The sequence below is a fragment of the Phoenix dactylifera genome, chromosome 4, assembly GCF_009389715.1.
Source record: "Phoenix dactylifera cultivar Barhee BC4 chromosome 4, palm_55x_up_171113_PBpolish2nd_filt_p, whole genome shotgun sequence".
In the NCBI taxonomy this organism is placed as follows: Eukaryota; Viridiplantae; Streptophyta; class Magnoliopsida; order Arecales; family Arecaceae; genus Phoenix; species Phoenix dactylifera.
The window spans coordinates 3,654,249-3,680,037 of NC_052395.1; the positions used below are offsets into that span (position 1 = coordinate 3,654,249).

The 25,789-nt window shown below is 39.8% G+C and overlaps 2 protein-coding genes and 1 long non-coding RNA gene across 3 annotated transcripts; all 3 read left to right on the forward strand.

Moving 5' to 3' along the window:
* Positions 1-1,451: 1,451 nt before the first annotated feature.
* Positions 1,452-9,166, forward strand: LOC120110426 (DNA topoisomerase 2-like). Its single transcript, XM_039125344.1, has 21 exons — positions 1,452-2,144; positions 3,485-3,777; positions 3,864-3,930; positions 4,034-4,304; positions 4,388-4,587; positions 4,675-4,884; positions 4,973-5,086; positions 5,168-5,281; positions 5,383-5,547; positions 5,634-5,819; positions 5,928-6,083; positions 6,168-6,301; positions 6,394-6,562; positions 6,638-6,826; positions 6,906-7,092; positions 7,170-7,219; positions 7,309-7,722; positions 7,797-7,953; positions 8,047-8,111; positions 8,195-8,288; positions 8,383-9,166. Exons 1-21 carry the CDS (start codon positions 1,563-1,565, stop codon positions 8,994-8,996), a joined length of 4,431 nt encoding a protein of 1,476 aa, XP_038981272.1. The 5' UTR covers positions 1,452-1,562; the 3' UTR covers positions 8,997-9,166.
* Positions 9,167-12,333: 3,167 nt separating this feature from the next.
* Positions 12,334-20,893, forward strand: LOC120110427. The gene is made up of 4 exons (XM_039125345.1): positions 12,334-12,735; positions 20,100-20,202; positions 20,283-20,429; positions 20,525-20,893. The coding sequence occupies exons 1-3, from the start codon at positions 12,514-12,516 to the stop codon at positions 20,426-20,428; spliced, it is 471 nt and encodes a 156-aa protein (XP_038981273.1). The 5' UTR covers positions 12,334-12,513; the 3' UTR covers position 20,429; positions 20,525-20,893.
* A 3,714-nt stretch (positions 20,894-24,607) lies between these two features.
* On the forward strand, positions 24,608-25,133 carry LOC120110358. The gene is made up of 2 exons (XR_005511292.1): positions 24,608-24,783; positions 24,911-25,133. It is a non-coding gene; the product is annotated as an uncharacterized LOC120110358 (long non-coding RNA).
* Positions 25,134-25,789: the final 656 nt, after the last annotated feature.

Here is a 25,789-nt window from a genome sequence, read left to right on the forward strand (position 1 = left end):
GAGGGCGTCGTACAACCCGAACTAGCACGCTACCAGGCGAATTATTGCATTGATGTCGGCGGTGAGGGCGTCGTACAACCCGAACTAGCACGCTACCAGGCAAATTATTGCATTGGTGTCGGAGGTATGGCCGAGATCAGAGACTTATCATAGTCGACTAGACTCTGTTGGGCTAATTTGCCGTGGAGAGCTGAGGGTCCGTAGATGACAGGAGCCATGCGCATTAATTGTGGAGTAAGCCGGAGATCCGCATTTATTGTGGAGTAAGCCGGAGATCCGCATTTATTGTGGAGTAAGCCGGAAATCCGCATTAATTGTGGAGCAAGCCGGAGATCCGCATTAATTGTGGAGTAAGCCGGAGATCCGCATTAATTGTGGAGTAAGCCGGAGATCCGCATTTATTGTGGAGTAAGCCGGAGATCCGCATTTATTGTGGAGTAAGCCGGAGATCCGCATTTATTGTTGAGTGAGCCGGAGGGTTATAGCGGCCATGCGCAATAAATGCCAGAGGGGCGTCAGGATATGGTCCTCGGCCGGACCTCAGAGGTGCACGGCCGTAGCAGGTGGTTGACAAGAGTAGACCTCGAACATCGGGGTTTTTCTCAGATCGGAGGTCTCGAGGTCGGTCGTCTTGAGGTCGGGCGTTCCGAGGTCGGACGCCGACTTCGGCCGTCCAGGGTCGGAGGTTGTGCAGCTTCTTAGGGGCATTTGCGTCATTTGGGGAAAAAATCTTATTCCCCCCAACAGTACCTATGTATATACTATAGGACATAGTGACACCCAAAGATCATAAAGGTATAATTAGCTCAGTTGAGTTAGATTACCAAACAGCTTCACCCCCACTAGTTCTCCCCAAGCAATGTGATATGCAACCTTGTTCGCCTCTCTCAATAAATGTATGTTTCAGATTTCATGGAGAAAGGTGGACATTTAGGATCATTTTGTCACAATATTGACGGGCATAATTTCTCCAAGAAGTTTCCAAAAGAGAGACTTCGTAGGTGATAGGGTGAGCAAATTCGAGCAGGATTCGCACACGTGGCAAATCAGGAGGACCTGGGCTAGCAATTGCATGAGGGACGAGATTGAGTGCTCTTACAAAATCTTGTGGTTGGCTTGGAAATAGAAGAGAAGATGAAGAATATTGGGAAAAAGTGACTTTCTATTGTCACATGAGGACTTGACATCCTTGCAAGGCTCTAAATGGCTTGATCTTGACAGACTAAGGGCCTGTTTGTAAAATCCAACAGAATTGGGCTTGGAAATAAAAACCGAGCACAGGCACACCAATCGGCATGCGAGCAAACCCTTCGGCTAAGCCACCAGGTGCCGTGCGGAGGCAAACGTAGATCAAAGCCACCAACCGCAGCCGCCCGATCCTCCTCTAAATCATCCCTACCCTCCATTTCAAAATCCCGCCACCCATTTCAAATTTCAAATCAGTCGACCGTTTCAACCCTCAACCCCTCCCCCCTTATTGAACCTCTCCGAGAAGGGCAACCTTCGCCTTGTCTCTCTCGCTTTGTTCCCTCGGACACAACCTCGGTGTCTCTTACTCCGCCATGGCCGTCGAGAAGAAGCAACCGCTCCAGACCAGCACCGCCCACAACTCCGCCGTAGGCGGCGCCACGGCCTCCCCTGGGGCCCCCAATAAGACCATCGAAGAGATGTACCAGAAGAAGACCCAGCTGGAGCACATCCTCCTCCGCCCCGACACCTACATCGGCTCCGTCGAGAAGCACACCCAGACCCTCTGGGTCTACGAGAATGGTGAGATGGTCTGCCGCCCCGTCACCTACGTCCCGGGCCTCTACAAGATCTTTGACGAGATCCTCGTCAACGCCGCCGACAACAAACAGCGGGATCCGTCGATGGACTCCGTCAAGGTGGACATCGACGTTGCCGGGAACTGCATCAGTGTCTACAACAACGGGGATGGAGTTCCCGTCGAGATCCACCAGGAGGAAGGGGTCTACGTGCCCGAGATGATTTTTGGGCACCTGCTGACCAGTAGCAACTACGACGATAACGTCAAGAAGACGACTGGTGGGAGGAACGGATACGGGGCCAAGCTCACTAACATCTTCTCGACGGAGTTCGTCATCCAGACTGCGGATGGGAGGAGGAAGAAGAAATACAAGCAGGTTTGGTTGCGTTCTTGAAAAATTTGTTTTCATGAAGCCTTGTTTTCATTTCTTGATCAAGATAAGATTTTTCTGTCTCCTTTTTGGATCGAGAATATTGGAATATTTCGGTGAAATTTTTGTGAATTTGGATTAAGGTTTATGTTCGCGAACATTGGTCGGTCTTGGCTAGGGTTTCTTTGGTTTTCATTGTAGGGTTTGTTTTCTCCATCTTTGTAAGACTGTGGAATTTGAAGTTGGGTGTTCTAGGGCCAACAGGTTTTGGCGTTCTTTGGAATTTAAGGTTTCTATCTGTGATCTTTCTTAGGTATTTCTTGTGGAATTTGGTTGTTGTGTAGATGGATTAGGGTTTCTGCGTATAAAATTTCGATATCTCTGTTGGGATTTGGGGGCAATTCTCTGTCTCTCTGTTGATATTTTGAAAATTGGTGCTTTGTATCTACTGGGTGCCGGGGATTTTTTTTGATTCCATATTAAGGTTTCCATCTACAGTTTCTGTGTTTTTTTGTAAAATTTCGGGATTTTGAAAATATGAACTGGCGTTTGTTTTCAAGATTTTGTTAGATTTTGCTGCTAAAAGTTGGAGCTTGGTTTGTGATTTCAGTTTTGTTAGGCCTTTTCGTCAAAGTTTTGAAATTTGGTATTTTAGAAGCATGGGAAAAATTAGCGTTTCTGCATTTCAAGATAATGGATTCTTTTTACAACTTGTAGGCCTTCCAGTTGAATTTTGGAGCTTGAATTTGTCATTATTGTTTTAAGTCTGGATGTCTATTATTTTGATGTACGATTTTCTTATGCAATCTTTTTAGGTCTTCTTCTGTTGAATTCTGGGGTTTGGATCCATCAAATTTTGGTGCTTTGGATCAGTTGTAATATATGATTCTTGTCACTTTCAAATTAACGTTTGTGCATGGAGTCTTATTTGGATCGCAAGCTGAAAAGTCTGGGGGTTATCATTTACAACTTGGGATTTCGGTGGTATTGTGGTCTTTACAGTCTGATTAAGCATGTATTTCAAAATTTGGGAGTTGTGGATTTAGTTCAGTTGAACTCCTGGTTCTGATTATTTGGAACAGGGGTTTGAAACTCCTCATCCTTATCTGGCTCTTTAGGATCCACTGTGTGCTATAGGAACTTGAGTTGACGGTCTTAGCGTCCATATTATCATGTATAATTATGTCTCTTTTTTGCTTTCTAGAAACTATATATCCTAGATTTCATGTTATTCGGGTTTTTGGTTGGAGTTAACTGCTAAAATCTTTCTAGCTTGTGAATTTCAAAACCTCAGCCTAGTGATTATAAGATCTGCAAACCTGGTTTCTATGATTCTTCATATGTAGGTTTTCTCAGAGAACATGGGACAGAAGTCTGAGCCCTCCATTACCAAGTGCAAGGAATCAGAAAACTGGACTAAGATCACTTTCAAGCCGGATTTGGCCAAATTTAACATGACCCATCTAGAAGATGATGTGGCCGCGCTAATGAAGAAGAGAGTTGTTGACCTAGCAGGGACCCTTGGCAAATCTGTCAAGGTTGAGTTAAATGGACAGCGGATTCCTGTGAAATCATTCAGTGACTATGTCAACCTATACCTTCAATCTGTTTCTAAGTCCAGACCTGAGCCTCTTTCAAGGTTTGAAGATAATTTGCGTTCTGCATTGCATGTATAAGCTTTTCTTATATTGTAAGTGTTCTTATTTGGTGATTGATGCTGAACAGGATTTCAGAGAAAGTTAATGATAGGTGGGAGATTTGTGTTAGCTTAAGCGAAGGGCAATTCCAGCAGGTATGTGTGAAAGTTACCCTTGATGACTGTCTTCCAATTAATTTTTATTGTCTTCAAATTTTAGATATCCAGATAAATAATTTTATCTGCCTTGTTTTATCAGGTCAGCTTTGTAAATGGGATCGCCACGACCAAAGGAGGAACCCATGTGGAATATGTCACTAACCAAATCACGAGCCATGTGATGAACATTGTAAATAAGAAGAACAAGAATGCTAACCTCAAAGCCCATAATGTGAGAAGCCATTTATGGGTGTTTGTCAATGCACTTATCGACAATCCAGCCTTCGATTCACAGACAAAAGAAACCTTAACTACTCGTCAAGGAAGCTTTGGATCAAAGTGTGAGCTCTCACAGGAGTTTCTTAAAAAGGGTCAGTGTTGTCCTATTTGATGAATTTACTAAGGATTGAAGTGACAAAAAAAAACTATTTTTTGACAATCTGTTTGTTTGCAGTGGCTAAATCAGGAGTTGTAAATAGTCTCCTCTCATGGGCTGATTTCAAGCAGAGTAAGGAATTGAAGAAGACAGATGGAACCAAGAGGCAGAGAATTGCAGGCATTCCTAAACTCGAGGATGCTAATGATGCTGGTGGAAGGAACTCTGAGAAGTGTACCTTGATTTTGACAGAGGGAGATTCAGCAAAGGCCCTTGCTGTGAGTACCGTGAGCTTAGTTAAGTCTGTTAATATCTGAGCTTCTTAGTTTGAAAGAATAATTTCTGCTTTGTTGTTTAACATACAGATGGCTGGTATCTCCGTAGTTGGAAGGAACTACTATGGTGTGTTCCCTCTGAGGGGTAAGCTACTGAATGTGAGGGAAGCAAGCCACAAGCAGATAATGGAAAATGCAGAAATCCAGAACATAAAGCAAATTCTTGGTTTGCAGCATGGGAAGGAGTATGACAGCACAAAAGGTTTAAGATATGGACATCTCATGATAATGACCGATCAGGCATGTTTTGGATATCGTTTATCACCTTTTCATTCTTGGAGGAAAGAAAATGCCAGCATGCTTACAGGTTCTTTGTCTGCTGGTTCAGGATCATGATGGTTCCCACATAAAGGGCCTCCTGATTAACTTCATCCATTCATTTTGGCCATCACTGCTTAAAATCCCATCATTCATGGTTGAGTTCATCACACCTATAGTGAAGGTCGGCCTTGTGTAAATATTCTGCTAGAAAATTATTATAATTAAGATTGTCAAGCAAGTGATGTTTTTTTCTGTTCTACAGGCAACTCATAGCAAAAACAAGACTGTTCTGCCGTTCTACTCCATGCCTGAGTATGAAGCATGGAAAGAAAGATTGGGAGGGAATGCAAGTGGTTGGTCTATTAAGTATTATAAGGTCTGTTGTTTTAGAGTGTAATGAATCAGAATATAATTTACTCGATATTCTTTTACTTCACATGCAATATTGTTTATTTTTCATGTAATTGCTGGTCATAGGGGTTGGGAACAAGCACGTCAAAAGAAGGAAAGGAATATTTCCATGATATTGACAAGCATAAAAAAGATTTCATATGGGTGGATGATCAAGATGGAGATGCTATTGAATTGGCATTCAGCAAGAAAAAAATTGAGGCAAGGAAAAACTGGCTTCGTCATTTTGAGGTAAACGAATGGCCCTTTTTTTATTTTTGCCAACTCAGATTAATATCTGTTTGAATTATGATAGAATATTCTACCAATCTTTACAGACTGGGACATATCTTGATCAAAGGCAGAAGCACATCAAATACAGTGATTTCGTGAACAAGGAGCTGATATTGTTCTCTATGGCGGATTTGCAGCGGTCGATACCATCAACGGTTGATGGTCTGAAACCAGGCCAGAGAAAAATTTTGTTTTGCTCATTTAAGAGGAATTTTGTCAAGGAAGCTAAGGTATAGTGGGCTAGATTTTGCCAATTACTTAATTTTTGTCAATTAGTTTTACTGTGAGAAAACATATACAATATGCTTCCTTTTCGCTCATGTTTCTCTTTGATACAGGTTGCTCAATTCTCTGGTTATGTTTCAGAGCATTCGGCCTACCATCATGGTGAACAGAGTCTTGCTAGCACTATTATTGGAATGGCTCAAGACTTTGTTGGTAGCAACAACATAAACCTTCTGCAACCTAATGGACAATTTGGCACCAGGCACCAAGTAAGAGAGCAGAATCAAAAACTGGCACTTCTTACATTAGGTTTACTTTGATTTATATTTGGAATTTAATCCATTTTATCTCAGGGAGGCAAAGATCATGCCAGTGCAAGATACATCTACACTCGCTTATCACCCCTGACCCGATTCTTGTTTCCCAAGGACGACGATATGCTTCTTGACTATTTAAATGAAGATGGGCAATCAATTGAACCAACTTGGTAATAATGATGTGCACAATATTTGTTTCCAAATTATTATTTGATTGGCCCAGACTTCCTGAAGTCTGTTATTACTTTCCCTAAATCCTCAGGTACATGCCCATTATACCTTTGGTTTTAGTCAATGGGAGTGAAGGGATTGGTACTGGATGGAGTTCCTTCGTTCCTAATTACAACCCAAGAGACATTGTTGCTAATGTCAGACGGCTGTTAAATGACGAGCCAATGCAGCCCATGGACCCATGGTACAGGGGTTTCAAGGTCAGTCATGTTTCCTTATGCATGAGGTTACCTTGATAGGGACACCATATTAAACAAGCTTTCTTTTTTCACCAGGGTCTGATTGAGAAATCAGCAACAAAGGAAGCTGGTGTTACGTACACCATCACTGGTCTCATTGAGGAAGTCGACAGCACAACATTGAGAATCACAGAACTGCCAATACGCAGATGGACTCAGGATTATAAGGAATTTCTCGAGTCAATGATGACTGGGAATGATAAGATTAAGGAACCATTTATCAAGGTAAGTTTTTGAAAAGCACAAGAATAGTTTTATCTAAGTATGGAGTCCTACACTAAAATTTTCACTTTTTAATCCACAGGACTACCGAGAGCACAATGATGACATTAATGTACATTTTGAGATTATTTTGACTGAGGAGAAGTTGAAAATGGCCAAAGAAGAAGGGCTTGAGAGAAAATTTAAGCTCACTACAACTATCAGCACTACTAATATGCACCTGTTTGATTCAGAGGGTGTCATCAAGAAATATGACACACCAGAACAGAGTGAGTTTTTGATATACCCTCACTGAGACTGATTCTATTCATTATCTACCTTTATTGATGCTTGGTCTTCGTTGCAGTTCTCGAAGACTTCTTTCATTTGAGGCTTGAATATTATGCAAAAAGAAAGGTAAGTTATTACTGGTCTTGGTTTTGAATTATTTTCTGGCTTACGGAACTCTTTGTACAAGTTGATGATCTTTTGCCATTCTCATGCAGAAAGTGCTCTTGGACAATCTTGAGATGGATTTGCTGAAGCTGGATAACAAAGTCAGATTCATTCTTGGTGTAGTTAGAGGTGAGATAATAGTCAGTAATCGGAAGAGAGCAGATTTGTTCCTCGAGCTGCAGCAAAAAGGGTTCACTCCTTTCCCAAAGAAATCAAAGGGCATTGATGCTGCCATTGCTGGCGCCACGGAAGAAGATGACAATGAAGAGAGCCCAGAAGTAGCAGCAAGAGCTACTGATTATGAGTATCTGCTCTCCATGGCCATAGGAACCTTGACATGGGAAAAGGTTCAGGAGCTCTGTGCAGATAGGAAGAAACTAGAAGGTGAGGTTGAGGAACTCAAGAAGTCCTCACCAAGGGATTTATGGATGAAAGATCTTGATGATTTTGAAAGGGAGCTTGATGTAAGTTGTTGCTTCAACAGTCCTAGCTTCTTTCTCATTTTTCTTGAGCTCAATGAGTCCATCTTTTGAATCAGGAGCTAGAACGAAAAGATGCTGAGGAAGGAATGAAACGAGAGACTAGAACGAAGAACATCACTGGCGCTGCTGTCTCTAGACAAGGACCAAAGAAGCCAAGGAAGAACAATGCGAATAACTCCTCTAGTATATCAAATGTTACCTCAACTGATGCAGGTATCTTTTATATTCTATTAAAGATATGACTATAATCTTTCCATGTTATTAGTTTTTGTGGTTTATTTACTGAATCAATGCTGGTTTTTGCAGGCAATGCTCCTGAGCCATCAAAACTAAAAGCTAGAGGAGGCGCAAAGAAAGCTCCTGCTAAGAAGGTGAGCCTCAGTTGGTTATTCCAATATTTTGCAGGTGACGGAAAATTAGATTCCATTATTTGATTTGATGCTCTCTCCTTCAGGTTATGGTGGTTGAGAGTGATGAAGATGAAGAAGTACTTGCATTAAAAGACCGGCTGGCTGCTTATAACCTTGATTCTTCCCCAGATCAATCTGGTACGCTGTCTTCTACCATAACTTTGTTTTGCAATTTATGGCTTTCCTGCTGCGAAATCCTGGCATGTTGGGTGATGTTTCGGTTACTTTGCAGCCATGGAAGCTGAAGCAGCACTAAGCCAGCGAGAACATAGAAAGAAGGAACCTAGCAAAAGGACAGCTTTAAGGAAGGCTCCATCGACCTTTACGGAGATTTCTGATGGTGATGATGTCGAAGATAACATGCCGATCGTTGGAGAAGATGACGATGAGGATTTTGAGTTGGCGGAAGCCCCTAAAGGAGGGCAAGCTAGAGGAAGAAAGCCTGCAAATGAGAAAGCAAAGCGAGGGAAAGCGACCACAACCACGAGAAAGAGGGGAGCTGCACAGAGCAAGCCAGTTCTGAGCCAGAAGCTGATTACTGAAGTGCTGAAGCCGGTGGAGAATGCTGGGATTTCACCCGACAAGAAGGTGAGGAAGATGAGGGCCTCTCCTTTCAACAAGAAAAGTGGGCCTGTGTTGGGTAGGACTGGAAGTTCTCCTACTGATAGTGAAGAGTCTGGCAGTCACTCATCCGGTAGCCCAGCAGAGATGAATGAGGTTCCAGTAGCAGCGCCTCGACCAAAGAGGGGGAACAGGATAAGAGCCGTGTATATGGAGAGTGATTCTGAGATGGAAGATGGTGAACCTACGACTGATGATTCAGATTTTGAGGAGGAAGAAGATTAGGTTGTTGGTTAGTTTCATGACCCAACAGTATTAGTGAAATTTATAAATTCCTTATTGCTCGTTGTTTTCATGGCATTTTTCATGTATCCGTGGCTTTCGAGCTTAGATACTGTAAAATCTCTGTTGTATTAGATGCTGTTTCTTTAATTTCTTGCAGTTGCATTGTGTTCTCTCTCGGCCTTTCTTGTGCTTCTGTGTGCCTACAAATCTTATTATATTCCTTGCTTCCCCCCCCCACCCACGCCCCCCCCCCCCCCCCCCCCAAAAAAAAAAAAAATCATGTTCCTCTGCTGCAACTTGAATTTATCTCCAAAAAAATATTATGTTCCTTTTTCAAGCTTCATGTCATTATTTTTTATTTACAATTTCAGAGAATGTATCAATAATCTTTATACATCCAAGTACAGTAGACTGATGCCACCAAATTGTATCTAATTATCCTTCAGATTTTTTTTTTTGAAGAAATATTTATCAATCAGAAAATGATTGCAAGCTTTTGGACAGTTGATGCATTTTCTATTACAGATGTTGAGATAGTGAAGATTGAGAAGATAGCAATGGTGACTGGAGGTTTTCGCAGTTTTATTTATGATTCTTATTTTTATGAACCCTCTTTCTTTTCCGAGAGTTTCATTATGCTCTTGACTGCTACCTATTATTACATCTTTTGTGCATTTTATTATGTCTGAGTTATGTTCTGTCTGTGTTCTGACATCTTACGCTCACCTTGTTGCCAACTTAATTGTAGCTATGTGGAAATTAGATTTAAGCTGGAAATTTTCTGGGTGGCTGCTTTTAATCTGATAGGATCAATAATCTCCACATTGTCCTCATTTGCTAGAAGCAATGGCTGAAAGATCTCATTTTTTTTTTGGAAACAGATCGGGAAAGAGCCTAATTACTTACATTAAGCTGAAAAGGAGAAAGTACAAAGGAATTTAGATAGCAAACACACCCACCAACACACACGGGGAGAGCGAGACAGAAACAAAATAGAAGCACCAGAGCATCTAAGAATACTATGATCCAACCACAAAAAACCTCTATCACCTATCAAATGTCCTGCAGAAAGGATTACTTCGATGTTAAAAGCAGGTCCTATCTTGCTAGTCCAATCTCTTAGCGAAAATGAATAGACTCAAATCTTGAGCAAATTCTCCGCATAATAAACTCCTTCCTTTTGTTCCAACCACAAAGACCAGCATCCAATAGCAACAAGGGTCAAACCAACCAAAATTGAATCCTTTTTATTTCAGGTACGTCTCCAATTTAACCATAACTCTGACAGATCTTCAGTTAGTGTGTCAATTTTTAGTTTGGCAAGAAAGCTTCTCCAAATGGATTGAGAGAGAGCACGTTGATAACAGATGATCAATGAACTCTTCCTCCAGTTTACACAGCACATCTAGATGGAAAAGTCCACTTCTTTTCTTCATATTTTCTCAAGTGAGAATTTTCTTTCCGAAGAGTAGCACAATTAAAATTTTAACCTTTTATAGAATTGAGAATCTCAAAAAGTATTAGCACTCTGTTAACTGGTTCTTCCACAGCAGAGAATAGAATCACAGTTTTTAATAAAGAACAAACCTTTTTCATTCTATTGCCTACATAGTTTATCCTGATTACGGTCAAGGTTCATACTCTGCAACTTACCAAATAGCAGCAAGGACACTGGATCTGAAACAGTGCAAATTTCTGAGTTCAATGTTCCACCTCTAATCACGCTCCTCATTATACAAGTATTCTACTTGCTTTTTTTTGTGACAAGATCAAATGATGAGGAAAAGAGAAATTATGAGGTTTATCATCTAATTGACTGAGCTGATTAAATCAGCTATCACGTACAATAAACTTAGAGTCTAGTTGAAAAATGTTAGGAAGCTTCGAGGTTGCCTCCTGCAAGAAGAGGAAGCCTCAGCTCTCAATATAAGGACCCATGCATGTATGTGTTTAGTCCCACATAGATGATGCGTTAGTGAGATCTTGAAACTTATATAAGGCATGGATCAAATATTACCTTTCGGCTATTTTTTTTGGGTGAGTTCTTAAATTATTACAAATGGTATTAGAGCAGATCCATCCATAATTTATGTTTGACTAGAGGACTTTTAAGTAAGGTGGTTGAATTAAAGGTCTTTGATGCCCCTCAAAGTTGGACATATTTAAAACAAAAGGATGTTGTTATGGTCTTAGTACATTATCTTTGCAGTCTGGATGTGCCATGCAATGACAGAATATCGTGTGTATCATGGTGGCTGAATTAGGCCAAGCTGCAATTTGTGTTTGGTGATCTAAAGAGGTCCAAACTCAATAGTAGTTGTAACTCATCCTTGTATCTTATCCCAAATTGTAGGAACTATGGGTTCTCCACTTGAAGCCTTATCCATCGCTTCTCCATTATTCCTTGTCCATATTATACCTCTAACATATTCAATCGATTTAATATTAAAATTTTATATAGTTAGAATTATTTATTCTCATAGAAACCTGCAAACTCACCCACTTATGATCAACCATACCATTTAAACCGATCATTTATTTATTTATTTATTTTAATTTCAAAGTTTGATGTTGAAAACTATCTAATTCCATATTGCTTTGGCCTATCTTGATCTGAATTAATTATTAAAATTAAACAAATAAAGAAGAATATAATTTTTTCTGAACTAAAGATGTAGGATATAAATTTGCTTTTTTCATGTCCGAATGATCGAATCCGATGGAAGAAAATAAGGCCAGCCAGGTGGTAGTGGGCGACCAAGAGTAGCCTGGCTCCGAGCGATTGAATCAAGAGGGGAGGTAGGGTTCTCAAAGGCAGCATCAATCAGCAGCAGGAAAAAATGGGGTGGATTTGGGGACGGAGATCACGGTGGGAAAAGAGGTATGCAGGCTTTGATCCGACATTGGATCGAGCTAAGATCCTGATCGAGCCCCTAGCTTGAATGCTCACCGGCTAGATCCGGCAGTTAAAAAGAGAGCGGCGGAGTCATGCCCGCCGACAAGACCAAGGTGGACCGGCACCAGTTCAACGGTCACTGGCCGGACCACGAACTAAGCAGAGGCTGGCGAGGAAACCAACTGAAGAGAAGGGGGGGTTGGCTCCCGGCGGCCGGGGGATGGAAAGTAAATACAGGAGATGCGGTGATGGAGCAGGGGTGTTGGTGCCCGGCAGCCGGTGGAGAGAAGGTGTGAGACGGCCTTGGAACGTGGGCATGGAGATGGGGAAATTCGGGTCCAGCCGCCGGCAAAGCGGCGGATGCCGGTGGCTCGGGAGATGACTGGGGGAGAGAGAGCCGGTGGGGAAACATGGTGAAAAGGGGACCTGAGAGGAATCAGTCTGAGCGGTGTCACGGGCACGACGACGGGGTGGCCGGGGGAACCCCAGAGAGAGAGACCCCGAGAGAGAATCTACGGTCTCAAACGGGGGACGAGATGGTTCCCCTAGATCTCCGAGGCAGGAGAGGCTCCGGACGGTCAGTTCGGTAGGCAATGATGGCCGCCGGTGGCTCCAACGGCGATGCAGAGGCCTCTTCGTGGAGGAACAGGCCGGTCCAGTTGGACCGGTCATTGCAGGCGAACCCAACTTCGCCCACCGGTTTGGTTCGGCCTAGAAACAATGGCGAACTGGTGGATCGATTGGAGGTTAATTTATACTTTTATGCAGGCATTTGCCAGCTGTCATTTCTTTGGACGAGTTCGGAAGTTCCTCGAGAAGATCGCGAGAGCCGCCGACTTGAAGGTGATAAATTTCGATTTCTGCAGTTTTTTTTTTTCTCGATTGTTTATCTTATATACTGTGTTTTGAGGACTCAAAATTCTTTGCTCGATCTTCTCTCTCTCTTTTTTAGTAAATCAACCTAGGGTTTGTCACGTTCCGATCTGTTGCCTTGCTCTCTTAAACGGAGGAATCAGTTCTCCCTATATCTTTCTTTAATGGATGTAGTGTTTGTCCCGTTCCGATCTGTAGTGTTCCTCTCTTAAACAGAGGAATCAGGTTCCTTGCTCGATCCTCTCTCTCTCTCTTTAATGGATCTAGGGTTTGTCCCGTTCCTATCTGTGGTTTTGCTCTCTTAAACGGAGGAATTAAGTTCCGATCTTCTCTCTCTATCTCGCTCTAGTGATTCCGGGGTTTGTTCCGATCTGTGGTCTTGTTCTCTTAAACGGAAGAATCAAGATCTTTGCTTGATCTTCCGTATCTATCTCTCTCTACCCGTTCCAATCGGTGGTCTTCGGAGGAATCAAGTTCTTTGCTCGATCTTCTCTCTATCTCTCTTTTAATCAATCTAGGTTTGTCCCGTTGCGATCTGTTTTGAACGGAGAAATTGCGGACTTTGCTCGATATTCTCTCTCTATCTCTCTGTAATCAATCATGCCGTTTCGATCTGTGGTCTTGCTCTCTTAATCGGATTTAGGGTTATTGTTTAATGCGTTGGTTAGTTTTTGATTAGAATTTGATGCAATATGGCTTCTTGAGCATCAGTTTTATCCTTCAACCTTCGATTTTTGAGATTCTTTAGATCATCTGAGCATTTTGAAACGTTTGAAAAAAAATCTTTAAAATACAGCGGTATTGTTTACAAGTTAAGTATGTTGGAGGGACGGGGAGCAATGGGTCCTTCCCAGCTCTTCAGTTTAGACAAACAATGGACCTTTTTTTTCATTAGGTTGAGAACATGTATGCTTTAAGATGCTTAAACTTTCTTTTGGAGAATGCTACTGCACATTGGTCTGTTGAACTTACTAGAACAAGGTCGTGGCGAGACAATTTTTAGAGAGGAATGGCGAAACTATATTGGTAGCTCATGAAAAATTAATGCTGTTCAAGCTTTCTCTGGTTATTTTCATTAGAGAATTTAAAAATTCATGGTGGCAACTATGCCTTGATATAGTATTTAGGATGGAGTCTTTTCAGGTTACCATTTAAATTGATCGCTTGAAATTTCTTAGTTGTTGATCAAATCATCCTGGATCCAAACACATCTTGTTTTTGTGTTTGGTGTTTTGTTCGAGAAATTTATATATCAATATCTCAGGTTATGATTAGTAAGGTTTGACTTTGCGTGTGTCCAAGAGGGTTCGCCATAGGACTATATTTTCTGTTATATAAGTAGGTTATATTTTGTCGTGTTTAATTATTATTTTTTTAATGAAGCTTAAACTTGTTATGGATTTTTTTTTGCTTCTGTCATTAATTACTTCATTGCAAATAAGAAGAAGAAGCTTAAGGTGGGGGCTAAGGAAGAGTTCCATAGTATCAAAAGAATCAATATATATGTATATGTATATTATGAGGTTTTAAGATATATGGTTTGTTTGATTTTTTAGATAAAATCTTCAAGACATTGATTTCTAAGAAAAATAAGTGCTCTTGGATGCCATTTTTAGTTGAATTCTTGTTTTCTTTTTTGTTTCTGAAAATAATTTGTATATTTTTTTTGTATCTGGGTTTGTGATATCTCCTCGGATCTTGTTTGTCTTCAATTTGTGCAAGAACTTCTACCAAGAAGATGGAAACTAAGGGGGGAAACATGAATCAAATGGCATATGATGCCTGTGAGCTTTGGATACAGAACTTTAATGGATCAATGCTCCTCTCTACCCTTTTGCCGGTCTTAAAAGTCATACTTTCTTTGTGAATACACCATGATTTCGGAAAATGGCATTCATTTCCTCTATCTTATTAAATTTTGGTCACCCTAGTTTATTTCAGTAGAAAGGTAGATGTAGCTATTTTCGTCTATTGGAAGTCTCTGTGATGTCCTACCCACAACTAAGCAATCATTTAATAGTGAAGTAGAAGATCGAGGAATGATTTCATCCTTCTTATCATAGGGCATACCTGCATGCTTCATTTAGGTTTTTGTGGAGTGTAGCGTGACTAGCGAATCCTAACAGTGTCCCAATTAGATCCATGCTACCCGTTGTCTGATATGAACCAGTCGTATTGTAGAAGAAAATGGATTTTTGAATGACCCCTTCAAGGGGGTCCTCCAACAATCACATCAAGGGTGATTAGCCTCCAAAGACAGGAGTCTGAAATTTTATTCAACAATGAAAAGCTATATGACTTATATAGAGATCAATCCGTGACCAAAGTAGGAATACTTAACTCTAGAAAGAAAATATAATTAATAATTATTGACCTAATTCTAATAGGAAAAGAAAGAATAGTAAACCTAGTTCAAATAGGAAATAGCTGAAAAAGGATTGCAATAATTTACGGCGGCATTCAAGGGACAGCATCATTCCTCTCCCTCTAAGAGATTAGCTTGGTCCTCAAGGTTGGAAATTTGAAAGCTTCTCTTGCAATTTGTATAAATATTCCCAAGTAGCTTCCTCAAGGGCAAGGTTTGACCACTAGACCAACACCATAGTCCCTGCGTCATTATTTTTCTTTACTATCTTGTGATCCAAAATTGCAACAGGTTAAATTTGGAGCTCACCATTTTCTGAAAAGTCTGGTACTTGTGTAAACACTATTGTTTTAGGATCCACTCTCCTCTTCAAGTTGGACACATAAAAACAGGATGAATTTTGGATCCTGTAGGCAAACCAAAACCAATTTTCACCAAAATTTTAAAGGGATCATAAAATCGAGGAGAAAGCTTCATATTGCCATATAGTTATCGGTGTGGCTGCAACTGCAGGTAAATCATGTCGCCAACTTCAAAGGACGTTTTAGTTATGTGCTTATTAGCTTGATACTTCATTCGGCTTCGAGCTGCTTCTAGGTTCTTTAATAAACGAAGAATCCGATCTGTCTCTTGACTCAATATCCACCTGGTGGACAATAGTAGATCCTGGAATATAGGATACCTCGGTGGGTGGCGGCTGACCATATACAACCTTATAGGAAGTCATTTTGGTAGAGATATGGAAGGAGGTATTATACCACCAGTCTGCCCATTGAAGGCACTTAGACCCCCATTTTGGTTGCTATCCTATAAAACACATGAGATAAGTTTTTGGTTGACCACTTCAGATTGACCGTTTCATTGTTAGCCCATAAGTTTCGCCGTCCATTTTTTTTTGTACTTCAGTAGAGGGTCTTTGATCCTTGATATACTTTAAGCTATGGTCGTCTGTACAAATAATGAAATGTTGGCCTATCAAATAGTATTGCCATGTATTAATTGCATGCAAGATTGCCAACATCTCCTTTGTATAGGTTGAGTGTCCTAGATGCTTTTCTGATAGTGCCTTACTAGTAAAAGCTAGTGGTCTCCCTTGCATAAGATTTGCTCCAATTCCGACTCCAGAGGTGCCACACTCAACCTCAAATAGCTTGGAAAATCCGGTAGAGCCAAAATAAGGGTAGACATCATGGTTTTCTTCAAAAGATTAAATATTGCCTCCGCTGGAACGAGTCCTTCTTCCATAAGGTAGTCAATGGTGCAGAGATCTTTCCATAATCCTTGACAAACTTTGTGTATTAGCTAATCCGCCCCAAGGTACCCTTGAGGGCATGCAAGTGTCTTTGGTGTAGGGTATTCCAACATTCTAGACATCTCCTGGGGAGCCATGGCAACACCATCTTGTGATATAATATTAGCCAAATATTCCACCTGTACCGGACCAAAAACACACTTTGGTTGTTTGACAAATAGTTTATGCTTACGAAGAGTTTTGATCTTCAAATGAGAAAGATGATCCTTCTAAGTCGGGCTGTATATTAAGATGTCATCAAAGAAAACTGAGACAAACTTCTGCAAATATGAACGAAAGATAGTATTCAAGAGGCTTTGGATAGTAGAAGGAGCATTAGTTGAGCTAAAAGGCATAAACACGAATTCATAGTGGCCCTCATGAGTGTGGAATGCAGTCTTTGGAATATCTTTTTCATGGACACGAGCTTGATGGGAGCCCGATTTGAGATCCAACTTGAAAAAATAAGCAGCACCATAGAGTTCATCCTATAATTCATTAATTGTAGGAATTGCAAACTTATCCTTCACGATGATATTATTTAGTGCTTTGTCATCAATGGACATCCACCACATGCTATCACATTTCCGCACTAGCAACATTGGTGATGAGCATGGGTTGTTGTAGTTGGATAATCCCACTCTCTAACATTTCTTTAGATTGGATTCTATTCTGGATTTTAAGAGGGTGACTGTCAGGCAAGTCTTCTTTCGGCTTACCACCTTCCACAAAATACAGGGTCATGTACGTAGTGGCTCCTCCCCTTGGCTACCATCTTTTCAATGGAAGGGTACAAACAATCTGCGTGGGAGGATTTCTAGAGCCTTTCAATGTGTGTTTTTATCCTTGGATGTTAAATTGCATCAAAACTATAGAGAAATCCCATAACATAGGCCTAGGGTGCGAAGCAAATATGCCCCTAACACTACATCACACCCATGGAGAGGAACCATATAGAAATCGGATGTCAAATTAATCCTTGCATAGACATTGGAAGATTATCACATATACCTTGCATTCTTATATGCTACCTGTTTGCTACCATGACCTCAAGAGCTTTGTTGTCAAGACCATTGGAAGTTGAGGTGCTTGAGTAGATCAAGATGAATAAAATCGTGTGAACTCCCATAGTCAATAAGAATGGTAATCGGTTGCTTCTTGAGCTCTGCTTTGACTTGCATTGTTTGAGGAGACAAAGCTCCAATCATGGCATGCATAGAGATTTCCAATGACAAATCCCCAAGTGTTTCCTCCTTTCCTTCAAGCTCCTCTTGCTTATCATCCGACCAATCACCGTCAATAAAGAATAATTGTTGGGTCTTACATTTATGACCAGGACCAAATTTCTCATCGCAATTATAGCACAACCCTTTCTCTCTCCTAGACTTCCCCTCAAATGGCATTAATTGCTTAATTGGTGTAGGTGGAGGATGAGGATTAGGTATAGGATTGGAAGAAGGTGCAGTATTTACCTTATTCAATTTTCATAGAGTAACTATTCCTCCTTAAGTCTGGCCAATCCAATAGCCCTTGTCATAGTAGTTAGAACCAACGAACTTCATATTTTAGTTCCTCCTTGAGCCCACTCACAAAACAGGTCATAAAGAATTTATCGATTATTCTCGTTGTACAATTAGCAGGTCGCTCAAATCGGGGTTGATGCTCACGTACGGTGGGGGTCTATTGGAGCTTGGTAAGTTCTCCTGTATAATCCTCTTACATAGTTGGGCTGAAATGACTCCATAGCCCTTCCATGAACCCTTTTCATGATGCTATACCTCAAACCTCTGTTCAATCCACGGGTACCACTAGAGTGCTTCCTTTTTGAGGTGGAAGGAGGCTAAAGGAACATTTTTGTGATTTTGGCGCGAGGTTAAAATTGCTCAGCCTAGGAAACCCAACCATTAGGATCCTCTCCATCAAAATGAGGTAATTCGAGTCATGAAATCTACAGTTGGATCAATCCCTTTGACTCAAATTAGGGGTCAAATCCCTCCCTACGATTAATATATGGCCAAATCTTTCACCACTCGCTGATTTTCACCCATTGCAGATTGATTGTGAGATCGGCCATATTTGAGATCATGGCCGTGATCAGGTTCTTCAAATCGTCCATGTCACGGGCCTTTCAGTCGGTGGCTTCCCAAATCTCTTGGATCTCTACCATGTACCGTTCTGTCTTGTCTTTCAGAGACTCAATTTTGATCTCTGTTCGTGCCCAAACTTGAGCATGCATTCCTAAGGCCATGGCTTTGATACCAGATGATACAAACCCGGTTACAACATAGAAGAAAACAGATTTTGGAATGACCAATTCGAGGGGGTCAGGCTTCTAAGAATCACTTTGAGGGTGATTAGCCTCCAAAAACAAGAGCTTGAAATTTTATTCAACGATGGAAAGCCGTACGGCATCTACGCTTACATGAGGATCAACCCCTAACCAAAGTAGGAACCCTAACTCTAAAAAGAAAATACAATTAATAATCATTGACCTAATTGTAATAGGACAAGTAAGAAAAGTGACCCTAGTTCAAATAGGAAATAACTCAAAAAGATAGCAATAACTTATGGCGGTATCCAAGGGACCGCATCGCTCAGTCACAATCCTAGCATGCAGGAATACTTCAGCTTGGGATATATATTTGGAACCAGAAAATGGGAAAAAATCCAGTTCTGAAGGAATTCATTCACTAAAGAAAGGGAAAAAGAAAAAAAGATAGAGAACGTGAGCATATTGAGATGTCTATATTATTAATCATGTGAAAAACAAGCAGAAAATTGGCAAGTATACTGATCATTTGCAGGAACCTTCCCACCAACAACAATATGTAGAACAATAAATTGTATTACAGGAGAATTACTTAACACAATCATAAAGAAATTGTGAAATTGTGACCGAGTAACTCTTGATGGCTATGATTGTTGAAGAATAACTCAGTATCATTGTGCCTAGAAAGATTGTAAAATTCAATAATTTTTCTATAATTGGGATAAAATCATTACCATGGTAGCAACCAGCAAGATGACTCTTGGATACTTAAAACGTTGAATCAATTTCATATGTGCATTTGCTTTTTTGTTCAATTTAAGATTGTAGAAAAGTCAACATTTATGATATATTTGAGTGAACTAGTATGCGTTAGTTTCTAAGTTTGGAGCTCTGAGCTCTCTCTCTTAAAAAATGGCAATATAAATATTTCAACTTTTAATTATCTCATAACTTGTGCATCCACATCATTTTCACTAGCCCCAGTTTATCTTAATTTGATGTTATTCCATAAAAGACATGCTTGGAAAATTTAATTTGAGACATACTAGAGATCATCAGATCTAGCTCTCATGATTGGGAGAGTCCACTATCTGATATAATTCAGTTTTTGAGATTATGTCAATCTTGAGTAGGCTTGCCATTAATGAGATTCACCACCGGTCTGGTATAGCCATATATACCATTTATATATGTTGTTGATATGTCCTAATTAATCGAATTAATGTATATATCAGGGATGGGTTCCTGCAGTATTAGATACAATGTCAGTGTTTTCTATGTATTCTCCTGTATTATTCTCCTTTGTTATTCCTCTTATACCAAATTGCCATGCTGTGGATTTGAGACAAATTCTGGATTGTGCTACATGTTCATTGACCATCATTGATGATTTGGAAATTTTTCATCAGTTAAGTCCAGACATGGCAGCCAAATACATTGGAGGTGTGGCTGCATCCTTCGCAATTGCATATCTATTTGATACAGTTATTGCTGAAAAGAAGATATTTGGAGGTAGATAAAACAAATCTTTGTAGAAAACCTGCTTTCATCTTATTGAAATCATACTTAGCTGTTGTGTTTCCTAAAGCCAGGCACCACTCCAAAGACCGTTGCTGACAAGGAGTGGTGGGAAGCAACTGATCAAAAGTTTCAAGCCTGGCCTCGAACTGCTGGACCACCAGTTGTCATGAACCCTATCAGCCGTCAGAATTTCATCGTCAAGTCGAATGAATCTTAAGGTGAATAAATTGATGCATCTTTATCTCATAATGTATGTTCCCTGATTTTTCAGCGCTTAATTTGTTTTATTGAAATTTTTTCCCCTAATGGTAAGGTACGATGTGGAGTTCTTTTGCCGGCGAGGATGGCCTTCACGCATACAAGCTCTGCTGTCATATAAGGAATAGTTTCCTTTCTGGTTACATGATTGGTTTCATGGTAGTTTTGGATATGTTGAATTGAGTCTTCAAGTGAATAAAAGTTCAGGAAACCTTTTGGGACCTTGGGTTGTGATTATTCAACAATAGATAAATTTTGTGATGCTGCTGGAACCTGATGCAAGAGGAATGTGCTATCCTCGCCCCCCTTAGAACTATATTTGTTATCCTGACATTTCTTTTTTTTGGTTTGGTTACATTTCTAGTTGTTTTTGTGATCTTGTAAACTATTGCTGCATGTCCATCTACACGTATCTTTTTATGGAGCTTGGATGGAATTGCTTTGGCTGAACCAAGCAGGTATACATGACCTGGGTAAGATCTTTCGCTATTCGGAACTCGCAAATGGCAGGCTGGCTCGACGGTAAGCGTGGTTACGTTTGGCCTGCTCATATTTATTTACACGGAATCTTTTGTAGTTCTCATTGGATATCTGTCATTTTGTTATTATATAACATGATCTAGCTCGTACGTGATACAACTACAAGATAAAGCAAATCTTCAACCCCTTCAAATTCGTGGCAATCCTCCTGGACCAACTCAAGTTAAACTTCGCATAGGAGCAAAAACTTGCTCGAATTAAGAAAAAAAACACGTCTTCAAAGAGTGTCACAAGTAGCACTCTACTTCTAATTCAGCTCGTTGCCTTACTGGAAAACGCTCGGCTAACTCTTCTATTTTGACACAAAAAGCAAGACAATGAAAAACCCTATTTTATTTAATGACGTTCGGCAAGGAGAATTCAAAGAATGGGGAGACTGGAAAAGGGGAGTACGAGCAGATCAAGTGGTGGAAGAAGAAGAAGAGATTTAGTTGAAATGAGCGTTAATTTCTTCTGCAGGAATAATTCGCGAGGTAAAATTCTAATGTCTAGGGTTTATTGCAAGAAAGAACTCGGTTCGCAAAGATAGCGTTATATATGGCTTCGAGAGGGCTGCACATGGCGTTAACCCGAGAGGTCTAACGCCGACGCCTTCCCTCGTTTTCCCAACCCAAACGAGTCGGACCCGACCGGACCGGTCTGGTTTCATCTTTATTGGGCCCTGGTCAGACCCCGCCAACTCGAGTTCTAATGGGTCGCAATTGCATGCAGCATGCCTGGCCCTTCTAGCTCTTCCCCCAAGATTGCTGCAACTATTATAACCACAAAAATAAAATAAAATTTGATAAGATCGAGGTGGCATGGATGCCATCACCTCCATATTGCTTCTCTTTCTGGTCTTTTTAAGAATTATGGGTTTCTTAAAGGATGGCCAAGGCATTATTCACAACCCATCGATATATTTAATTACAAAAGTTGGCGCATGAACCATGCCACTAATCGTAACATATCGATATATTTAATTCATCGGTCTGCATGTCTTTTCTGAAGATCATGGATAAGCTGAAGGTTGGCCAAGCCACTAATCGTAACATATCGATATATTTAACTATAAAACTGATGCATGAATTGCGCCATTCAGCAGGATGCATGTTTTGTTTTACATATTTAAGATACTATAAACCCACAGATTCTATCTAAACATGCAGAGAGTTAATTAACTTATAATCATTATGAAAGCAACCACCATCTTCTCCCTTATATATTTAATTAACTTATAAGCATTTGACCACTAACGAGAAGAAGATGCCACTGTCTTGGTTACCTCTCACGTGTGCGGTTTTTTTTTTTTTTAAGTAGATAGGATCGATAGGTTAAAGTACAGCCCACTCGAGATATGTGGTACGCGTGCTGAGAAATGACGAAGGTACACTGTGGCGTATAAAGATAACTCATAAGATTGGAAAGCATCTAGCGAGCTTGTCATGTGGTGCCGGCACCAACTAAATTAGTCAAAGAAACCATTAGTTTAGGTCGTATCCAAGCGAGAGATATGTAGGCCATCAAAAAAACTATCACTGACATTTATTGGAAGGTGTTCCAATCCAGTTGGGCCGGCCATAAATCTTTCAGGATCGGCTGTGTGTCTCTCAATAAACGGTATAGCAAGGAGGATAAGACAAGGCGCGCAAATCTTGAGATAAACAGTATAGCAAGGAGGATAAACGGTATAGCAAGGGTTATTCGTCCGTTACTCTCTTGAGACGTCAAGCAGTCCAAATAACACCATGATAAGGAGTTTTTTTTTTTGCCCCCTACTACTTGCAGGATTAATGATATTGAGGAAATGCAAGAATATCTTTCTCCTTGTAACTTTCAAAGTTAAAATGCAGGACTTCCTTTACTCGGGCGAGGATTAGAACAGCTAAACTTTGGTTTAATTTTGAATGTGAAATTAATTTTGCGATATCAAAATTGAAAGGCAATAGAATCGGAGATCGACCTTGGACCCAAGAAAATTAAGAACGTTTGTTGGAAGTACAGTGCATTTTAAAATATGTATTATCTAAGTTCTGAACCAAATTAGGTTCTGATCAAGCTGACCGAGCTAGGATCTCCAAAACTAGGACCATATGCAATGCGATGGTGAAAGCATAATTTTTAGTATTTATTTAAATAGAATAGATGCTTTTCTTTAAATAAAATATTTTTTTTTAGGTCTTATACCATATGAAAGATAATAATTTACTTCAATAAACAGGGAATAACCATGCAATGACTAGTAATAATAAAATTATGGTTTCTATGTGTATATTTTTTAGGTAAAATTGTAGTCACAAGTTTGGAATTTAAAAATAATTAGTCTAGATATAATGCTTTTGAATTCAAAAAATCATCAAAAAATTGGAAAAAGTTTGAATGATATAGAATCAGAAAAATAATAAAATTAAAATATAAAGTAAAAAAATATTTTATAATCTATTACTTTAAAACAATTATAGAAGAGATAAAATAACAAATGGTAGCAAAAAAAAAGTGATATACAGTATCATTAATTTATAATAAATAAAAAGAATTATAATTTAATAATAATTAAAGAGTTCTGAACAAATCTATTTTTGAAAAATAAATCATAGAATTATTTGGTCAAGAGAAAAATTATAAATAATTTAAGAAATTTTCATCGATTCTCATAATATTGTGACTAGGGTATAAGGCATGTTTAGCAGAGCTTAGCTTTTAGAGAGCGAGAAATTCTCCAAAAGCACTTTTAAATGGAATATGAATGTTTGGTAAAAAAATCGGAAAGCTATTTTAGATTTGCCAGAAAGCTAAAACAGCTTTTTGAGAGAAGCTCCAAAACCGGAAAAACACTTTTAAGGCCCCATCGGAAATTTGTGTTGAGTTATAAATTTTTTTTCTTTTTGGACCAAAATACCCATGATAAAATATAATAATTACAAAAAAAGATAATATGAATATATAATGATAATAATTATAATACTTTATACCTTTCTTATATTATATTATATCATAATACATTGATATATTATGCTATATAATATCAAATTATATTATATTATTATACTATAGTAGACAATATTATATTATTATATTATAATAATATTATATTATATTACAATAATATACTATATTATATATTTATGTATTAATACATATTATATTTTATTATGCTCTATTTTATAATATTATGTAATTCTTTTTTAGTTATTTTGTCGTATTAAAATTATTTTTTAGTTTGTTTACTAAAGACAAATCTTATTACCAAACTGTAAATAATTTTTTTATAAATTTTTTATTTTAAAAAAAAAAAACTTATTTTAGAGAACTGTACTGCCAAGTCAAATTGCTGCAATTTCCCATCTTTGGCATCGGATTCGATGAGTCATTAGCCAACTACTTCTGTCATTTGATCATAAATATGGGAGACCAACGGAATCCAGGACGGCGTTCGGATATCTGAAGCGACGCCAAGGAATATACCCCCGCATATTCGCATCACCATTGGCGACAACCCCAACGCCGTCTACGCCCCGCTCGTTAGTAGACGGCGAACTTCGGCCTTGGGTTAGGTGGCACGGACATGGGCGGGTAGGCGGGCGATTGGAGGGCTTGGTTGGCCTATAAATACCCCAACGGCGTTGCCGTCTCTTTCTCTTCATCCACCATTCTCTTTTTGGAAATCTCCCACATCCTCCGGGCCAAACTCTCTCAGACCGAGCTCGATCCGAGGGGATCTTGATCTCTCTTGTATGGCAGCCAATACGAAGGGGTCTTCCACTATTTTCCATCGAAAAAGGTCGCCGGACCTAGGTACGAGCTCTCCATCTTCTTCTCTTCCTTCTTTTGTGTTTTGGGCTTTGGATTCCTCGATTTTGAGCCGCCAATCGCCGAAGTCTCTTCTGAAACAGAGCACCCCTATTTCGATTTCTTCCACCAGATTTTAGCACCGCCGGCCACCGAGTTTCGCCGAGGATTGCGGTCGCCGGAGGTCGCAGTCGGCAAGGGAAGCTGGGTCATCGCATCTGCCACATGCTGTTGTTGCCAGCGAGAGGGAAGCAAGAAGAGAGAGACAGAAAGAAGGATTATTTCCTCTTCTCTTCTCTCTACTTTCTCTCTCCTCTCTCTACTTTCTCTCTATTTTCTCTACTTTCTCTCTCCTCTCCCTACTTTCTCTCTTTCCTCTTCTCTTTCTACTTTGTCTCTCTAGAAGATCTATGGAACTCAGTATCAGGTTCTGTCGACCTTATCTACAAACTTGAGTTGATATCTAAAAAGCGACCTTGAACCATCCTGGTGCCCGAGTCGCCTATTGGACCGATCATCCGACTTTGTCAAGTGTCCATGAAACCTACTGCTGATGAACTATGTTAAACGACCTTAATCCTGATCGAGTCCATGCCCTATAATTTACAGATCGAATTGCTTAGGTCTGACCCACCCAAAATCATCGAACGCTATCATCTAGCTAATTGTCCATATTTCTTATTATTTTATTTCGATTAAAATAGTCAAACAAAAATTAATTCGCTTTTAATATTTTTAATATTGTTGGAAATAAATTGCTTAAAAACTATTATATTATTATTTTATAATAGTATTATAAAAAGAATAATTTACTAAAATAAATTCAAAAGATTGAAAAGAGCATGCTTGGATCAAGGTGTGTGATATACACTGCCCTAAGACCATGATTTGCCCCTACATGCAAGTTTGTGGCGATCTCGTCCCCAAGGTACAACAACTCGGCTCAGTCCGATCCTCCTCTAACGATCATGATCGCTGGAAAGCTTGATCCAACCGACTTCTTCAGTTGCCC